This window comes from Equus asinus, chromosome 13 (assembly GCF_041296235.1).
Source record: "Equus asinus isolate D_3611 breed Donkey chromosome 13, EquAss-T2T_v2, whole genome shotgun sequence".
Classification (NCBI taxonomy): domain Eukaryota; kingdom Metazoa; phylum Chordata; class Mammalia; order Perissodactyla; family Equidae; genus Equus; species Equus asinus.
In genome coordinates, this window is record NC_091802.1 from 35,767,849 (window position 1) to 35,787,569 (window position 19,721).

Genomic DNA, 19,721 nt, shown 5'->3' on the forward strand with positions numbered 1-19,721 from the left:
TTTATATTTACATTTGGTCTGAAACCCTCTCCTACCCTTGGGCTGAGCGGCAACAAATCATAAATTTTTGATATCTAAGTTTCTCATTTAAAAATTCTACTTACTGCTATTGATATTTAATCAGTACCTATCAGATGATTGCTCTCGAATTTTAAACCTGGGATTATAGATTGGGGATATTCAGTAAAGAGAATTTGTGCCTTCCCTTTAGAGAATTTTTGAAAAGTATAGATCAGCTTGATAAAATTATAATTCATCTATCTTTAGTTAGACATCTTAATCTCAGCCAAGCCTAATACGCTTCTCTAATTATAGTGATATATTTTCCAAATTACAAGTCAAGACTCGTGGCCCGACACACACTCCTAGGATTCTGGATGTTTGGTACAGCAATATTATTTGCCTAATGGTAAGAGAAATTCTGCTCTGGAGCACATGAAAAATCAAGTGTTTCTCTCATAAGCCATTCCCAAAATATTCTACCCAGTTTCTTGCAATTTCTGTGCTCAAGTGATTATAAAATTAAAAATAACTCATTTTTTATGACAAATGGAATTAATGTTCATTACATAAAAAATACAAATGAGCAAGAAGAAAATACCGAACGAATAATATAAATTTTTTTGATGCAGAGGAAGGGGCGTTTCAATTTAAAATTCTTCCATACTTAGACAATCAAATCCCATTCTTCCTTGTTTATAACTAGAAAACCCAAACACTAGAAAATCAGCATTTTAAGAGTCATTGAATAAAACTTCCGTGTTCTTAAAAAAACGCGGCCCGAGTTTTAGGAATCTGTACAATAAACATGAAATCAGTCCCCTGCTCACTCCCACCCTCAGCCCATTCCACAAACCCATCTTCCCTCCCTCTCTCACACACATTGGGACTTTACAAATACCCTTTTTCAATTCCGTTCCTTCTAAAAGGGGAGTGGGGGAGAGGGCACGAGAGTCAACTTGGAGGAAAAAGGCTACAACCAGATTTTGCGTCTATTAAGCTCAAAGCCTCTAGGCCTAACACGTAAAGCTGGTTTGTGCCGGAGGAGCACAGCTGGTGTACACAGCCGGCTCCGCAGATACCCCACTCCTCAGTGAGTTGCGGCTTAACTTCCTTCTAGCAGGTGCAGAGTGCAGACCCCTCAGTTTGGAGGGGAAGGCGGAGCCCCAACTGGTGTTTTTCCAGGAAGCGCTCCTGGAGTGCAGAGGAAAGGGGAGAGGGGAAGGCCGGCAATGGGCGTTTCATTCATTGCTCCTCTTTCCCCTCCTCCCCGCTTCCCTCCGCCTAGACTTTCTCTCCCCTTTTCCCAGCGCGAGTTTGACGTCGGTCTCCTGGATACCAGACAGCCAATCGCCTGATTGCTAAGGGAGAAGCGTAGCCAATCAGGCGTCGTTGCTACCTGTCAGTAATATTTTTAGCCGAGAGGGACGCTTGGTTCCACTCCCAGGGTAACTTCGTGTATTTCTCTGCTGCAGGTTGTGAAAAGGGGCGCTCACCCACACCCTTGAGTCCCTCTCTTTCCCGGGCTCCCTGCTTACCCACCCATATTTCAACCATCAATTATCTTAAATGCACATTACAGGAAGGCACCGTGTTTATTATGTGTATTTATGTTAAAGTAGGCACTTGAAATACACGCATGCATAGGTATACTTAGATACGTACGCAATTTGGCACGGAGATCTGGGTTGGGGCATTTGGAATAAAATGTGATTCTCCTTACGGTCTCAAGCCACCCCCACGTCCGAGTTGCTGCTAGGTCGCACGGGGAGGTCTGATGTGCGATACGGAGGCAGTTAAACTGTCACCTGGGCGGGAGGTGTGGCCAGGTGATCTCTCTCTTCCCCACCCCCAGCCTGGCGCCGAAGCTTTGGGTTCTGCAGTTGCCACTCTCTGGGTGGCAGTTGGCCTAGGCCCCTGAGGTGATTAATATTCAATTAATCGGGTGCACGAGTGCCTGTCACAGCTTGCCCTTTCTCTAGGCTCTCCCGGGTGCACTGGAGGCCGACTTGGTAGCTCGTCCACGAGTGGGATTCACCTCGGCCACAGTCCCACTCGGGTGGGGCATTTTTCGTAAACTCTCTCCTCCCTCTCGAGGCCTTGGGCTCTCCTCCCCTGCCGCTTTGCCACCTGCTTCGCTCCCCTCCCCCCTTCTCTCCAGCTCTCTCCGCCTGGACAGAGCGTCAGCCACCCCACCCCATCTCTGTCGCCCTCACTGACACGTCTCTCCCCCAATCCCTTTCCAAGTTTTCTCTTAATCCCGCCCACAGTGGCTCCAGGCGTCGACTCATTGGCCATCCTGGAGCCAGGGGGCGTGGCCTTTCCCGCCCCGGCCCCCCCCCCCCCCCCCCCCCCCCCGCAGCCGGTCCGGACGTGGGCAGGCGGGACTCGGCCAATGGCGTCGGGGGGCAGGGCAGGGGCGGAGCCGGCCGGCGAGGGCCGGGCGCGGGCTGGGCGGGAGGGGAATGGTTACGCCACCCGCAGCTGTGTGACGCGGGGCGGGCGCGCGCGCACCCCGACGGGCGGGGAGGAGGCTATAAAACGAGAGGCGGGGCGCGCGCCGCGGCAGAAGGAGCGAAGCTCTGGCCCGGCGCGGAGTGGGCGCTTTACGGGGACGCTGGGCCGGGCTCCGGGCTGTGTGGAGAAGTGAGCGCGCTTGCCTGCCCCCGTCCCCGCCACCCCGAGCCAGAAGGGCCGAGGCCCCGTCCTCCACGGCCCCGCCCGGCCGCGTCGCGCACTCGGGCCGCTCGCCGCTGCCGACTCTCGTGCCCCCGCCCTGCCGCCCCCTCGCCCCCGCCCAGCGGCCGGGTCTGTGGCGGACGCAGCCCCGAAGCAGCCCGTAAGTATCAAGGGGCGGCGGGCGGGCGCGGTCCGGAGGAGGAGGGGCTGCAGCGGCGGCGAGCCCCGGGCCCTCCGCGCTCCTCCGGGGCTCCTCGGGGCGGCGGCGGCGGCGCGGAGGGGAGCGGCGCCGGGGGCCGCCCGGGAGCCGGAGGCGGGGCGGGCCGGCGCGGCGGCTCGGCCCGGGCCGGGGCGCGTGACCGGGGAAGGGCGGCCCGGGCCGAGCCGACGGGCATCGGGGGTTGGGGCGCCCGGGAGGAGCGGCGAGCTCGAGGGGATCGCTGGGGTGCGCGGGGCCGACAATGGTGCCGGGGAACCGGTGCTCTTCGGGCTCTGGCCGGGTCCCAGGAGCCGCGGGCGGGGGGCGGGAGCGGCAGGTCGGGTTACGGCGGGGGGAGGGGAGCGGGGCCCGGGGCGGCCGGCGCCCCGACCTGCGGTGCCCGGCCCGGGGGGCTTGCTCTTGCATTGCTCGTGGCCGCCGCTGCCGCCTCCTCCTCCCCCCCCGCCCCCCGCCGCCCCCCTCCTCTTGCCGGGGCCGCTGTAGCGCTGGCGCTCCGAGAGCTGTGAGCAGAAATCTAATGAGCTCCAACTGGCTGTTTATGTAATTCTTCCCACTCCTGTCTTAAGGCGTTGCTTTAAACTACCTTCCGCCGAGCCTGGATTTCGCTCCGTTGCACCTCCAAGCAATTTGGCTTAATCAGCAGCTGCCTTTGCCGGCGCTCGGGCTGTTGGCTTGCAAAGTGTTTGTAGTTTGGGGGCTGCCAAGGGATTTTTTTCTCCCCCTTTGTCACCACGAATATGGAAAATGGAACAGACGGATTCATACCAACTTGATTTTCAAATGTCCTTTTAAATCAATCTCAGGGTACAAAGAGATCCCCTTTGCAAATATCTTCTGTTTGCCCTTGATCTTTTCTTATCCCCACCCAGTGCTGATCCAGCAAACGTTTAAAGGTCGAGCTTATCGTCCATGCCTCTCGGGCTGTTCTCTTATCGTGACGGAGGGAGGTGGTTTTGAAAATCAGAATAAAACTCAGAACCCTGCCCCTTAAGCAGAATAATCAATAGAGTTTTGAAATTGATTGTTTCTTTTGTTGTCCTTACTGCCGAAGAGGTATTTTCAGATTTCGAAAAATACACGTTGAAAAGAAAACGCACAGAGAAGCTCGCTTATTACATTGTATGCCCTTCGTATATCGAAGACCGCGACTGTGTAGGATAATTTGGTTCATAATTATCGTTCACTAGGATGGCAAGTCATTTAGTACCTTTAATTTTAGCATCATCGACTTTGGAAATTAAAATAATTTTCTTCTCAGATTTCTAAGTGTTTAATGGTAAAGCAGATTGAAGCAGTATATATCCAAAATGAACTGAAATATAGAATTCACTTCTAAACCGGTGAATACGAACATGACCAACTTCTAAAACTGGCATGTATATGTGTGGAGGTGGGTGGATGGGTATGCTGAATATAGTTTCCAGTAAATGTTCCTGTGAGAATTGAGGGAAGACAAAGAAGGCATACACTACATATTCTAGAGATATTTTTCCTCTTAGAGAACTCTATTCAGAAACAGAAAGCAAATAATAGGGTGACAAAAATACTGTTTTAACTCTAAATCCTAAGTTTTCCCATGAGATTTTGAACTTCAATAAACAGTTTTCTATCGTATGTTCCCTTATTTTGTGCTGATTATATTTTTCAGACTTTCTAGCTTGTTGGACTTTTTCAAAAGTTCAATTACTCGGGGGGGTAGAAAAAGGTTGTGGGGCTTAACATTTATCTTACTTGGATGTGTTTGCTTTTGTTTGTTTGTTCTTCTTTAAGGAACAAGATCACTCAAGGTGAAGATAATCTACTAATACCAGCACTTTGAATGAAAATTTGTTTCTCTGCCACAAACTGAACACTCTTTTTTTTGTGTTGGGGAATTGAAACACAAATTAACTTTGTGGCATAGCAGCTATGCAGCTTGAAATCCAAGTAGCACTAAATTTTATTATTTCATATTTGTACAATAAGCTTCCCAGGAGACGTGTCAACATTTTTGGTGAAGAGCTTGAAAGACTTCTTAAGAAGAAATATGAAGGGCACTGGTATCCTGAAAAGCCATACAAAGGATCAGGGTTTAGATGTATCCACATAGGGGAGAAAGTGGACCCAGTGATTGAACAAGCATCCAAAGAGAGTGGTTTGGACATTGATGATGTTCGTGGCAATCTGCCGCAGGATCTTAGTGTTTGGATCGACCCGTTTGAGGTTTCCTACCAGATTGGTGAAAAGGGACCAGTGAAGGTGCTTTATGTGGATGATAATAATGAAAATGGATGTGAGTTGGATAAGGAGATCAAAAACAGCTTTAACCCAGAGGCCCAGGTTTTTATGCCCATAAGTGATCCAGCCTCCTCAGTGTCCAGCTCTCCATCACCTCCCTTTGGTCACTCTGCTGCTGTAAGCCCTACTTTCATGCCCCGGTCCACTCAGCCTTTAACCTTTACCACTGCCACTTTTGCTGCCACCAAGTTCGGCTCTACCAAAATGAAGAATAGTGGCCGCAGCAACAAGGTTGCTCGTACTTCTCCTATCAACCTCGGCTTGAATGTGAATGACCTCTTGAAGCAGAAAGCCATCTCGTCCTCAATGCACTCTCTGTACGGGCTTGGCCTGGGGAGCCAGCAGCAGCCACAACAGCAGCAGCCATCCCAGCCGCCGCCGCCACCACCACCACCACAGCAGCAGCAGCAACAGCAGAAAACCTCTGCTCTTTCTCCTAATGCCAAGGAATTTATTTTTCCTAATATGCAGGGTCAAGGTAGCGGTACCAATGGAATGTTCCCAGGTGACAGCCCCCTTAACCTCAGCCCTCTCCAGTACAGTAATGCCTTTGATGTGTTTGCGGCCTATGGAGGCCTCAACGAGAAGTCTTTTGTAGATGGCTTGAATTTTAGCTTGAATAACATGCAGTATTCTAACCAGCAATTCCAGCCTGTCATGGCTAACTAAAAAAAGAAAAAAAAGTCTCGTACAAGTTAAAATGCTCGGGCCCAAGGGGGATTTTTTTTTCACCTCCTTGAGATTTTTTTTTTTTTTTTTTAAGCTTATAGTAAGGATACATTCAAGCTTGGTTACAAAAATAAAACATGCATCATTTTTCATTTGCCAACCAAGCACAAAGTTATTTTATACTGACTGTATATTTTAAAGTATACTCTCAGATATGGCCTCTTACAGTATTTAAGATATAGCAAAGACATGGCTGATTTTTTTTTATAAAAAATTGGCACTAATAAGTGGGTTTATTGGTCTTTTCTAATTGTATAATTTAATTTAGTACAAAGTTTGTAAAATATCAGAGGATATATATATATTGTTTCTACGACATGGTATTGCATTTATATCTTTTTACTACAGTGATCTGTGACAGCAGCAGCTTCATGTTGTATTTTTTTTACTGAAATTGTAAAATATCCATCTTAAAGACATCAACTATTCTAAAAATTGTGTACAGGATATTCCTTTAGTGGTGGAATTAAAATGTACGAATATTTGCTTTTTCAAAAAAAAATGTATTTTCTGTTAAAGGTTTAAAGATTTTTGCTATATATTATGGAAGAAAATGTAATCGTAAATATTAATTTTGTACCTATATTGTGCAATACTTGAAAAAACGGTATAAAAGTATTTTGAGTCAGTGTCTTACATGTTAAGAGGGACTGAAATAGTTTATATTAAGTTTGTATTAAAATTCTTTAAAATTAAAAACGCTTATTCTGGTCTTTATTTTTAACCTTTGCCAAAGCCCTGCCTCTGGAGTTACGATGTTGTAAATGCTTATGATGCAGAAAGGTCTGACTCAGTGAATTACAGAGGAATAATGAATGTAAAGCAGTTGCTCTCCTACCGCGCCACGTAGTAGATTGCTGCGTGCACAGTTGTCCCTGTCAAAGCTCCGTGACCTGACCAACGCCTGGGACAGCTTTATTTCCTTCAGCAACTCTCTTCAGTCCACATCTGTCTCCCCATGCTAGGGATGGTATGCCAAGGCCAGGCAACCTTATTTTATAGCAAGTTTTGAAATGTGGTATCATGCTGACATCTAAGATAATAAAAAGAAATTCTCTCATCTAACCAGAGAGGATTTATTTGAAATGTATATGGAGAGAGGCCATTGGGTCAGTTTTCGGTTTTTGCATGGAGATGAATAGCAAAACTTGCTTGGACAATGCAGCTGACTTAACTGTTTAAAAAGATTTCTGTTTACTAATCCTTACCCTTAGAGTTCAGTCATTGGAGCTGGAGAATTTACGATCAAAATCTATTCAAGATTGGACAGGTTGCTGAACATTAGTATTTGTGTGTGTTTTCCCCACAAAAAAGTTTACATTCTGAGTTTTTTTGGCTTTTTTTTTTTTTTTTTTTTTTTTGTGCAAGTGCATAGCCAAACTGCTGGTTTGGGAGGTTCAAAGGTTAGTCATCCATAATGTGTCAAATTGTAGTGGCTTAAGGATGGAGTTTTTTAAAAACCGATGAGTTGGCAGAGAGAGACACTATTTTTAAAGTAAAGTGATGAGTCATTTCACTGTTCAAATGTCCATTGATACAGTGTTGACAGTATTGGTGAGAAAATTGTCTTGGAAGAAAAAAATAACTCTTTACTTTTATAGTAAGAAACCAGCACTGTACGGGTTACTAGGGAAATAAATTTGGTCTCATGGGTTTTTTGGACACCAGTCTACAAAAGCCTTTTGTTTGTTAACCATGCAGTTTAGAGCAATAAAAAGTTGTAAGGAAACAAGCCCTGGAAATAACACAGCGAAGCTGTTGGTCAGCTCCATGGTGAAGCCTTTGTCCTGCAGTGGACAGAATGAGGCTACGAAGAAGTATTGGGGTAGTGAGTGGAGCTGGCAGAGATCTGTCTGCCAGCACGATCAATTATGTGCTTTTGTGATCATGAAGTTGAATAGCTGTAAGAGAACAACCCAAGTAATGGTTTTAAGCACTAGATTCTGGTAGAGACTTCTGGGTGGTTATCACAGGCTTAACTTGGAAGAAAACTGCATTTTTATAAATGAAAGGCTCAAGTTAGCATACTTTTTCTGAAAATCAGAATAGGGCAGCTGGCCAGCACATACACAATAGAATTTGTAACAATCTAGAAGACTAATACATATGTTCAGATTTTAAATAATTGAGGTTAGTGTAAGTATGAGTATCTTTCAGATCTTAGGGATGTGTGTACGGACAAAAAATCTTAGGGAAATTTCATATTAGTACATATGCTGGTTTGTTGCTTGAAAAATATTAAATTTTATCTTGACTGGCTTCGAGAAAATTAGTCTGAGTTTGGTGTCCTTGAGGACTTTATGATTTGTTTTCAAGGAAATGAACAAAGGCTCTGTTTTCAAGCCCTTTTTGCTCATTAGGAATGGAACTTTTTTTAAAAGGTGCTTTTGTCTAGCATACCTTAGAAAAGCTTCTATCTTAGTCCCAAATGTTTTTCTCCCCACTGTGCCCATCACACTTGACCTTCTGTGTGGAGACTGTTTTGGTTGACAGTTTTTTGGAGTTGTTTTCCTGTGAGAAAGATTGACCCTGAGCTAACATCTGTGCCAGTCTTCCTCTATTTTATGTGGGATGCCGCCACAGCATGGCTTGACGTGTGGTGCCAGGCCTATGCCAGGGATCCAAACCTGCAAACCCAAGGCTGCTGAAGCAGAGCACACGAACTTAACCACTGTGGCTGGCCCTGGATTGACAGTTTGATGAGGTAATTATCTTAATAGGTTGTTCCCCTCATTTTGACTTCTCTAGCTCTAGATACTCCAGCAGTCTTTGCATGGCCGGATCCTGGTGTTTGAAACACTGCCTTGCGGATTGCGTAGCTCTGTGTCGGGTGAAGAAGATAGTAGCGCTCTTGGTTAGAGTGTTCCTTTACTGCCCATCTTCTCTAAAATCGGGTGTAATGTTAATCTTTGAATAGCTTTAACCTATATTACATGGCAAATGTCGGCCTCAGTCAAAATGCCTCCGTAAACATCACGATAATCTTTGTTTACTGTGATTAGCTTCTTAGCTTTTGAAGGCGAAACTAAAGGTGCCCTGAGTTTCAAATGTTTTCCTAATGTGTGTGGGTGTTGATTTCATTCTCATAAAGTGAAGTCTCTCTTTGCTCTTTTGTTAGTGAAGTGAGATGCTGGTCGAGACCTTCCTCCACACCCCTCCCTACACAAACAGACAAGAGCTGAGGCTGGTCCACCAACTGTAGATCTGCACTTGACTAGAATGCCTGCTCCTGTCAGACGCAGGGTAACAGCTCTAGTGCAAGATCAGAGGAGAGGAAATTAGCCTTATTAGAAGACAAGTGCCACTGCTGAATAAAACCCGTTATACTGTTTAGCACGCCAATCAGTTGATGCTTAATCGGTTTGGCCCAGGAGCCTGCTTGAGATCAGAGTTCTTCAGTTTTTCTGTTATATTAGGAAGATATCTTAATGTTTAAAAGGACCTAAGACCAATATCTGTGTGCATACAATTGGAAAATTAGTACAACACTTGTGTTGAAGCCTTTTTTTTTTTGATGTTTTAAATCATTCTGTTAACATATATAGCACTATGTGCCACACGCAGTTCTAACCCAGTTTACAGAAGGGGGACTGTGACAGCTTCATTAACTCACCCACGATTGCATGGCCAGTGAGTGGCATACAGGATTCAAACTCATAGTCCGGTTCCAGAGTTCATGCCCTTAAACTCTATGCTTTGTTCTCTCCAATTAGTTGGTATTCTGATTTGAAGTCAGGGGAGTAAGACATTTTTTTTTTTTTTTGGTGAGGGAGATTCACCCTGAGTTAACATTCGTTGCCAGTCCTGTTCTTTTTTGTGTGTGTGGGATGCCTCCACAGCATGGCTGATGAGTGAAGTTAGGTTCCGCCCTGGGATCTAAACCCGTGAACCTGGGCCGCTGAAGCAGAGTGCACAGAACTTCAACCACTTGGCCGTGGGGCCGGCCCCAGAATAGGACCATTTTTGATGTATTAGTTACATGACTTGTAGAATCTCTACAAGAGTGTTAATGTAAAGTCTAGTGGAAGGCTCTTAGTCATGCGCAGAAGTCATGATGTTTTCAGAGAGCTGCTTTTTATTTCCAGTGGCCATAAACTACCATCAGGCTATCTGGAAATGTTTTTAGAAGCCATTAAGTCACATCAATGCTCTAATTTTGTTGATTTTCTTAACTCAGTTGTGTACTTACTTCTCTCATTTAGAACCACTGGATGATTCCCTCAGACTGAGTAAGGACGGCAGAGTTAGTGGCCCCATGACTTCTAAGCAAAATTGTAAACATTGACCTCCTGTAACTATTTTCATACACACTCCTTACCTGTGCTCATGATAAACGATAAAGAAAGGCCAAGTAAGTTACCAACATAGCCTTCAGCAATGTGTTTTAGTGCCTATGATTTGTTTTTAAATTACTTTGGAAAGCTATCTTAAGGCACTTCTTTGTAATACATGATTTCTATGTGTATAGATGTTGTGAGAACTGATCTTTTTTTCCCCTCTTTTTTTGCTGGGGAAGATCCACTCTGAGCTAACATCTGTTGCCAGTCTTCCTCTGTCTCTCTCTCTCTTTAATGTGAGCTGCCACGCAGCATGGCCACTGACACGAGCCGTGTGGTTCCACGCTCAGGAACCGAGCCCGGGCCGCCGAAGTGGAGCATGCCAAACTTAACCACTAGGCCGTTGGGGCTGACCCAATAAATGGTCTTCTTGCTTTTATTTTAAAACATTAAGGAAACCAAGTGACCTCTTATTTCAAATTGGTTCTGAAAGCCTTCCTTGAAAAAATCAAAACGTATTTTGGTTTAAAATAAAAAATGGTCACATTTTAGAAGCATAAGCTAGTACGGATGAACTTGCATTCCCTTTAGTGTTGCTATTAGTTTTGATCATGTTTAAACTGCACAGTAAACAGAAAAGCCCATTTTAAAAATGGCTCAGAGGAATTTCTGAAGTTTCCATATGGATTAAATCTTGTTATACTTAGTGCCTACTGTTTAGATTTGGGGTTAGTTAGAATTTGATTGGACCAAATGTTGCTGAACCTTAGGTGGGCTTTAGGAGGTTTAGACTGGGCAAAAGGTCTTGTCATTAATGGAATTTGACTCATAAGCAATAAACCTCTGCTAACCATTTCTCAGTATTTGAGTTTTAAGATTTACATTTTAGAAGACTTGCTTTGTACGTTTAATCTGTAAATGGAGCTTTGAGATCATCTCACAATTAGGCAAGCCTTAGAAGAAAACATTTAATCGGGAGGCAGCACATGCCTGGAGGCCATTCGAAATTATGAGTTCAATTCCTTCCTTAAGCACATTAAGTCATTTGACTCAGAGGGCTCAGTTTTTTTGTTTGCAAAAATGTGAGCTCGATATACTTCCTCAGGGAGTTATGAGGAGCTCGTCACCTTGCTGTGAAGACCTGATGGAACGCGTGTCCTTCTGAGCTCTCAGTATTTGAAGCCGTGAAGTCCAGAATGTTACCCATGCTTGTTGCCTTTTGAAATCAGAAAAGTAAATGAAGACCATAATGTCTTTATTATATCAACATCTTGTTGTCCAGTCTGTTATTTGCATCAAGAGAGAATTAAATAAAAATTCTACAGTAATATCCTAAAAGCTATTCTGTTCGTGTTTCAGTCATAAATACCACTGAGTTTGTGTTTCTAGTTTCGAGGCGCTGAGAGGGAAACCAGTGTTTCAGCATTCTTTTTCATACAATCAGCAAGTTGATTTAAACCCAGGATACAAGTTGACGTTCCTTTTGGGAGCAGCCAAAAATGTTTGCTAAAGTGTCCATGCTGTGGGGAAAAGTATTTGAAATGGTCATTCCTATTTAAACGATAATGGCACGGGAATAGGCGTAGTTAAAGTCCAGCTCTGCTGACAGCTCGTCCTCTGGTTAATGGTGCTGGCTTTATTTTGGTGCAAGTAGAGAAGAAGAGGAGGTTTGCTTTACAGAAGGGAAAAACATTGAGGACTTGGAAGGAAAAACACATTCCGTCTGGCATTATGAGTACTTTGCTTCACTGATAAAATATGACCAGTGTGCAGAACAGAGAACAGGTGTAAAATATTTTTAGACAAACCTTGGCGTCTACTGTAGGTTGCATCCCTTCTATCTATACACTCCTCTAGAGTTTCAGAAATAATTGTGGAAAAACCACATTTACAAAATAAGGTAGACGTTGCTTTTATGGGTTTTTGGTGCTGAATGTTAAAGTCGAACATAAACTTCCTCCCCAGCCATCAGGTTGCAGCTATTTTTGACCGCTGGTTCCCCGCAAGCCCTTCCACAGCCCTCGAGTCTCCTTTTCTCATCCTTCCCCAGTGCCGCTGCGAGAGCTGGGACGACGTGGCTCCATGGCTTCTTTCAGAGCATGAGGGCTGGGTTGTGATGTCCCCCGAAACCAGATTCTGGTTCACGGCAGTTTCGTACTTCCCCTAGGCTCGACAGAAAGGTGATGAGCATGGGCGTGGCATCAGTCTAGCCTGGTTTCTAGGAAATGGGTATAAATTGATGACTTCTGGATACTGATAGAAGGGAATACTGGAGACTTCTATCAGTACGGTTTAAGAAATGGAATCAGAGGACTCCATCAATACTGTCCATTTTAGTCCAGAGTCGAGAAGCCCTGTGACACAGGCTCAGTAGTTCTAGGCACAGCCCCTTTTTCTGTTTTGCGCTGACTGCAGGTGCTCCTTTCACATGGTTTTCCCTTGCCACCCCCTACCATCCATCAATTCATGGCCGGGACGAAGGAAGGTTGGATTTCAATTTGTTTTGTAATGAGCATGCCTCCTCTTTTTTCACTCTGATTATCAGATCTGCCTACTGCCTCAGAACTCTTTTCCCCAAAAGAACGCTCCCTCGTTTGTAAACTGCCGCCTTCTGAAATTCTGTGGAGCCCTGGTGACTTACGTTCTGCCCACGCCTTTCTATGGCCAGGAAACATAACGGAGATCTTAAACCATTTCAATCCAATGCTTGAGGTAGCTGCAATCTCTGGGCAGCCTTTCCAGAAACTAAGGTGTTACCAGAGGCCCTTTAACTAAAGACTTTGAGAACAACCCAGTTTTCACATGGCTATAAAGGGTCTTACCTGGGGAAATTTCATCTTTCTGAATTTTACAAAAGACTAGAAGAAAGGAAGAAAATCTTTTGCTTTGTAACTTAGGAAGAAATGTTTTTTGGAAGAAGACTCTTGTTTGTTACCTGAGCCACAAAAGTTCAAAGAGCTTTCGGGTTCCAGGTAAAAGGAACGGAGGGACGGAGGTGAGCCCTTATCTCCCCAGCGGCCTCTGCCGGAGGAGACGGGTCCAGCGGGGGTAGATAGGGGGCTTCCTTCCGTCTGCCCTTCCTTCAGGGTCTGGGAGAAGCGAAAGAACAGCAAAGGAGGGAGCCTCTGTAGGCGCTGCCTTGGGACTGGTCCTGGAGCTCAGTTCCCCTGGATGGAGGCTTTGAAGAAGTTGGGAGAGCCAGGCCAGGCACAGCACGCTTTCCTGACGGCCACGCGCTTTCTTCCAGCCTTTGACGGAGGGTCAGTAGCTGCTTCCCGTGCCTCTCACGCTGCCTATTTGAATGATGGTGATTTCGATGTTGTCAAAAGCCTTGGAGGGTCCAGAGAGAGTAACCAACCTCAGAAGCCCAATAATAATAGCCAACACTTTATAGTATTTACTATGTGCTAAATATTGTTTTAAGCACTTGTACATATTAACTCACTTAAATTTCATGAACATTCTGAAGGTTGTGTTATTTCCCTCATTTAGAGATAAATAAATGGAAGCAGAGAGCTTGTGACAAAGTTACAGCCAGTTGAGCCAGGATTTGACTGTGGGATTGTTTCCAAGGTCCATAATCCTTAACCATTACACTACACTGCTCCTTCGGCTCACCTCAGTAGGAAGGCTTTATAAAAGAGCTACACTTGGTTATTTAGGAGACATTATCTAAAATGTGCTTTGTGCCAAGTTTCCCTCCCCTGCGTACGCAGCGTGGTCCTGTAAGTGGTTGTGTGCTCAGCAACCCCAAACTCATTTCAATATCAGCCTTTGCCAGGCACAGTCAGGAAAGAGAAGTCGGTTGCAAAACCACAGTGGAATAGAATACAAGGGTTTGAGGGCCATGTGCTGGTTTTACTCACCCACATCACTACTACTGTCTGGGCACTTGGGTTCATTGAGAAGTAACTCTAGGCACTTCGCATCCCTAAGACTTTGGTCCTGGGTTCTACTAGTACTTACAATAGCAAAAGGGCGATGTTGACCTGAGTAGCTGCTCTGGGGTCAGATTCCATTCAGGTCCCTAAACTGTCTCAAACGAAATAAGGTATCATTTTAAACAAGCCCTGTATTCATCCACTCAACACATTTATTGAGCATCTTTTGGGTTAGGAACAGGTGGTGATACATACATAAACCTTTAGGACCTTTCAAGGAGCTTACATTCTAGCAAAAGAATCATACACAGGAGAAGGTGGAGGTGTGAACAAAAAAGGGAGAGATGGTCCCACCTGAGGGACTCTAGACTGGGGAGGAATTAGGAGTCATGAAGGATGGGTCACCTGGGGAAGCATGGGCTCCCTCAGATTCCCAGCTCCAGTGGAGGAAAAACTCGGTCCTGGTTCTTGTTCTTCATCTAACGTGTCCGCAGTGGGAAGAATGTGTGCTGCTAACCCTTAGGGGAAAAGGCCGAGGAAATCAGAACGAGAGGCTCAGCTGCCAGCCCATCACTCCCAGGAGAAGCTGCCCGTGACTTTGGGCATTTTCATTTTTTTCATTGTTCCAAGCTTTGAACAGATACAGTGTGAAAGAGGGATGGTTTAGAACTTCTGTATTCATTAAACCCAGGGGTGGGATGGGGCGGCCAGGTGAGAAGTCCAGGGGAAGAAGTGGCGGGTTCTGAGGGAGGAGAAGTAGGTGGTATGGGGGGGATGGCTCTAATTCCTGTCTTTTCAAGAGAGTGTCAGGGGCTGGCCAGGCGGCACAGTGGTTAAGTTTGCATGCTCCACTCCAGCAGCCTGGGGTTCTCAGGTTCGGATCCTGGGCGCAGACCTAGCACCGATCGTCAAGCCACGCTGTGGTGGCATCCCACATAAAATAGAGGAAGACTGGCATAGATGTTAGCTCAGGGCCAATGTTCCTCACCAAAAAAAAAAGAGCAAGAGTTTCATTTTAATACTTATCCTAGAAACCTCCTCAGGCCAGAAGCTCCCTCTAGGGGTCATCTCATTTGTTTTCCTACCTTTAGAGACGAGACTTGTTTTTATTTTTGCAAGTATCAGGGTTGTCAGCAGGTAGCACCCTTCCAGCAGTCGGTGTCCGTGGAACGCGTGTGTTCACAGCACACACTCAGACACCTCCGGCTCACTCCCACCTGCCACCCCCCGTCACCCCACTCTACCTCTGGCCAAGGTGACAAGTCTTTTCAGAGCTCAACCGTTCCGTTTCCTAGTTCAGCTTTTTGAATGCTTACAATATCTTCCAGTTTGAGTATATACCAAAGAACGAGGCTTTGGAGGGAAAGCTTTATATAAATCTAATCCAGAAATTAACAGCCCCAAATAACTTTTCCCCTGGGCTCCCCGGAGTCTCCTTTGCGGCTGAGCACTCTGTCATCCACTGAAAATACTTCCACAAGCTGGCCAAGGACCATTCATGTGACCTGGGACTGTTGAGAGAGCATCACTGGTTTGTACAAAGGATGGATCTTGCTTTGGAACAGAAAACACCAGCGTCTGATCCATGTGTTGCCCTAACTTCACCCGCGGAGCTGGAGGTCTAGACCCCACAGTTTCCCCTCCAGACTCCATGGTGACTGCTAAGAACTAAGTAGGAATGTTCTAGAGTAGTGTAGGGGCTTGATTAAGCCTCCAAATAAAATTGCTTGTGGTAACCCTGTGCAAGAAGGAATATGCGCTTTGGGGTCAGACTTTGAATTGAATCCCAAAGTCACCCTTGAATAGCTGTGCCCTGGTCAACCTATTCAGCCTCAGATTTCCAGTCTGAAAAATCCTACTTGTTAGGGTTAGTGTGAGGATTATGTAAGATATATAAAGCATTAAGCATAATCCTCTTGCCCATGGGGAATAACTTGAACTCTTTCTATACTTCTGTGACGGGGGGCTTGAAGCCCCTTTCTCTCCCTCTCTCTCTCTCTGCCTGTGGCTTAGCCTCAAGGGCATGTGCTCAGCCTGCTTAGCGGAGGTCATCTGGCCTTAAACATGCCTTCTCACGAGAATCCTAGGCATAAAACTTCCTGGCAGATTAGCAGAGAGAAGGGAGGAAGCAAAAGTGAGAGAAAATCATACTTCACTGTTCTTGAATCTGCGGTGGAAGGTATTAAACGTGGAGTTAAATGCATGGGCTCGGGAGGCACATAGACAGACCTCGGCTTGGTTTCATGCTTGACTAGGGACCTTGGGCAAATTATTCAATCTCTCCGAGCCTCAGTTTCGTCATCTCTGAAATGGAGAGAATATTAAATGGAGGTGAGTAATACACACCTCACAGGATTGTAAATATTTGATGAGATGATGTATGATGAGCACATGTTAGGTGCTGTCAGCTGTTAGTAATGGAAATTATTAACACAGCCACCAGGGCATCTAATTGGTAAAGAATTCCCAGCTTCTGTGAGGCCTGGGATGGGGATGGGTCACCATCTGTGTAAGTCGCACTGAAGTAGCATTCTGCTCCTCCATAAACACCAGCTTCTCCTCTTAATAGGGTCACAGAGTGAAATTATTGGTTGTGGTGATTGTGAGCATTGCTTTGAGTCTGAGGAACTGGTCACACCAGGACCCTAAGGCTGTTTTCCCTTTGTTTCTGTTGCCCCTTGTGCATTGAAGGGGCAGTGATGCTTGACATGAAGGGTCAGCACGAGCTCAGCTCCATGCTCTGAGGTATTGGAGGCAGGAATGAAGGGTGGAGAAATGCTCCTAGGGCCTGCATGGAGGTCCCAGAGGTCCCCCATCTCTACCCCATTACTATACTTTGTCTCTGCCTGCTGGTCCCCCCTGCACAACCCAGAGTTCTCTCTTTCTCTCTCCCTTTGCTTTCCTCTCTCTTCTCTCCTCTCCAGCTACCCTCATCCTGGACTCTTCCTTTGTCAGCAAAGGAGATTGCATCTGTGCTCACTTTGCTGTCCAAGGGCAGCTTTCGGGAGAGGGGCTTGTTCTCATCTCCTGGTTCTTGTTCCAGCCATGGACGGGAACATGCAACAGCAATTACTCCCAACCAACTGGAGCAACCAGGCCCAGACTTCCAGAGAGGCACTATGGGTACTATTATTACTCCATTTTATAGAGGAAAATACTGAGGCATAGAAAGGCTAACCTACCCAAAGTCACATGGCCAGTATTTGAGCCCAGGCAGCCCAACTCAAGAGCCCATGCTCTTCCGGGACTCTAACCTTTCCTCACTGCCACCTCCCCTGGGTACCAGGGAGGTTTGGGGACCCTAAGGCCTAAAATACCTGGTGCCTCTTATTAAAGGCTTATGCAGTTCAATTATAAAAGCAATAACCATTTCAAAATAATTCTTAGACCTTTACTCAGCACTTCCATGCAAGAAACAAGATGGCAGCTGCAGCACAGGTGTGTCTGAAGAGCTGGTAAGTAACTGGCCCGGTGGTAGACTATGATTCCTGCAAGGAGCGTGACAGCAGCTGTCGTGGGCTCTGTGCTGTGCCGTGAGAGGACTTGGCCTCTGGCTCCCACTGTTTCCTTCCTGTTGTCAGCCCCTCTCCATCACAGTTGGCTAAATGTTCGGTAAACCCATCTTCACCTGAGCCATGACTGTTGGGGCTAGGTGTGTGTGTACTAATTTGCATACCTCTCTAGGAACTCTGGGATATTGAAGAAGGCCATCAAGAACTTTGTTTGCAAGAAGACCTGTAAACCTTCCAGGGGAAAAAATGAGGGGATGTTAAGGCTGAGGTCAGAGTCCGGAGACAAGAGGGTAATTCCAAGAGCCCTTGTGGCAATAGGATCAATGAGAGCAAAACCAGCAACGCCTAAGAAGGCAGGAGTCCCTGGAGCCCTTGGCAGGGCAGGAGACGGAGTCAGGGGCCCCTACAGAGAGATCCCCGCCCCTCCACAAGCCCTCCGCCAGAGAAAATCCTTTCTGACAGGCTGTCCAGTAGAATTTTCTGTGATGATGGAAATATTCTGTCTGTTTTGTCCTATACAATAGCCACTAACTACACAAAATGTGGCACTTGAAATGTAGCTAGTGGGCCTGAGGAACTGAATTTTAAAATTTTATTTCATATGAATTCATTTACATGAATCAATAGTAACTGTATGGGGCAGTGCGGCTTCATAAACGTCCTGTAAAGATTTGGTACTCCTGGAGGTCAGGGGCCAGTTAGAAGTGGCAGTTAGGGAGAGAAGCCAGGGAGAACTCCTGAAGCTAGAAAAAAAGGAAAACACTGAGAATCTGAACCCCGAAAAACTTTCTGCTTCTCCTACCTTGATGGTCTCTCAGGTTTTTTCAGCGTCTGACAAGGCAGGGAAGATGGAAGAGAAGGAAGAGAACAATGAGCTTATCTCAGCTGACTCCCCTGAGAGCCAAGATCTTCAGCTTCGTGTCTCTGCGGTTCCAGAAGAAAGCAACATCATAGCTCCTGAGCCTCGAGAAGACGTATCTACAATTCAAAATGCCCAGCTCTGAAGAGCTACCGAGACCTCCCGCCACAAACCTCCTGGGAGAGGCTCATTGGCTAGAGGGTGCATAGGTCAGAGGGACTTAAGATCAGCATTCATTTCTAGGTTCTCGAACAATCTGAATGCTGGGGGTCCCTAAAGACCTGGCATTAACGAAGGCTGAGGAGCAGACTTACGGGGAGGGAGGGAGGCAGGCTTGGGAGAAGAGACCATTAGACTCAGGGAATATTTGATTCAGGTTTTAGCATTCTTAGAATAGTAAGACTTTATATATTAATTAAAGTGGGGCTAAAATGACTATAAAAAACCAAAGCATCTGTAGACACACACAGAGACACACAGAGACACACAATCACACACACTCAGAGAACAGTGAACAAATCCTTGACTTACCATTCATTTTGCAAGACTTAAAAGAGAAAGAATAGATTTTCAGATTCTCGAATAAGCTGTTATTCTAAAAAAAAAAAAAGGGAAGGTTATGGATGTTCAGGAGGAGAACTGCCCTTTGGGGTCCTCAGCCTTTAGCTGCAATGGTTAAAATATGTCTGTCACCCTGAAAAGAATATAGACTCTGAAGTCAGACAGACCTGGGCCTGAATCTTGACTCTTCCGTTTATTGGCCCTATGACCTTGGGCAAGTTTCCTTTAAACATTCAGAGTCTCAGATTCAGCATCAGTGAAGCAGAGAAAATAAGACCTGTGAGGGCATCTCTTCCTCCGTCAGGTCTACAGGGCTTGCTTCATTCATTCATTCATTCATTCATTCCACAGATGCTAATTGAACACACTCTACGGTCAGCCCCAGTGCTGGGTACACAGAGGTGAGCACAGCACATACTGTCTTTGCCCTCCTGAATGTTGTAGCCCACGGCGGGGTCGGTCAAATGGTGAAATAGTGAACCGTCTAGCTTAGAGAGGGTTGTGAGGGTTAAACCGGACAACTTATGTAAAGTGCTTGATAAGAGTTGTTAGCACTTGGATGTCCACTCCTTCTCTTTTGGTGCCATGCCTCTCTCCTGCTGAGGGCCCTTGCCAACACCCCAGGCCACCTCTCCACTGCCTGGCTGCCCACACAGAAAGGAGACAAAACAGTGGCCATCCTCTGATGGACTGGATGCGGCCCTCACACCAAGACAGAAAACAATC

General features: G+C 45.9%; 1 protein-coding gene across 1 annotated transcript; it reads left to right on the forward strand.

Moving 5' to 3' along the window:
* The first annotated feature begins 2,481 nt into the window (after window positions 1-2,481).
* TOB1 (transducer of ERBB2, 1) lies at window positions 2,482-6,604 on the forward strand. The gene is made up of 2 exons (XM_044745486.2): window positions 2,482-2,839; window positions 4,670-6,604. The coding sequence occupies exon 2, from the start codon at window positions 4,808-4,810 to the stop codon at window positions 5,843-5,845; it is 1,038 nt and encodes a 345-aa protein (XP_044601421.1). The 5' UTR covers window positions 2,482-2,839; window positions 4,670-4,807; the 3' UTR covers window positions 5,846-6,604.
* The last annotated feature ends 13,117 nt before the right edge of the window (window positions 6,605-19,721 follow it).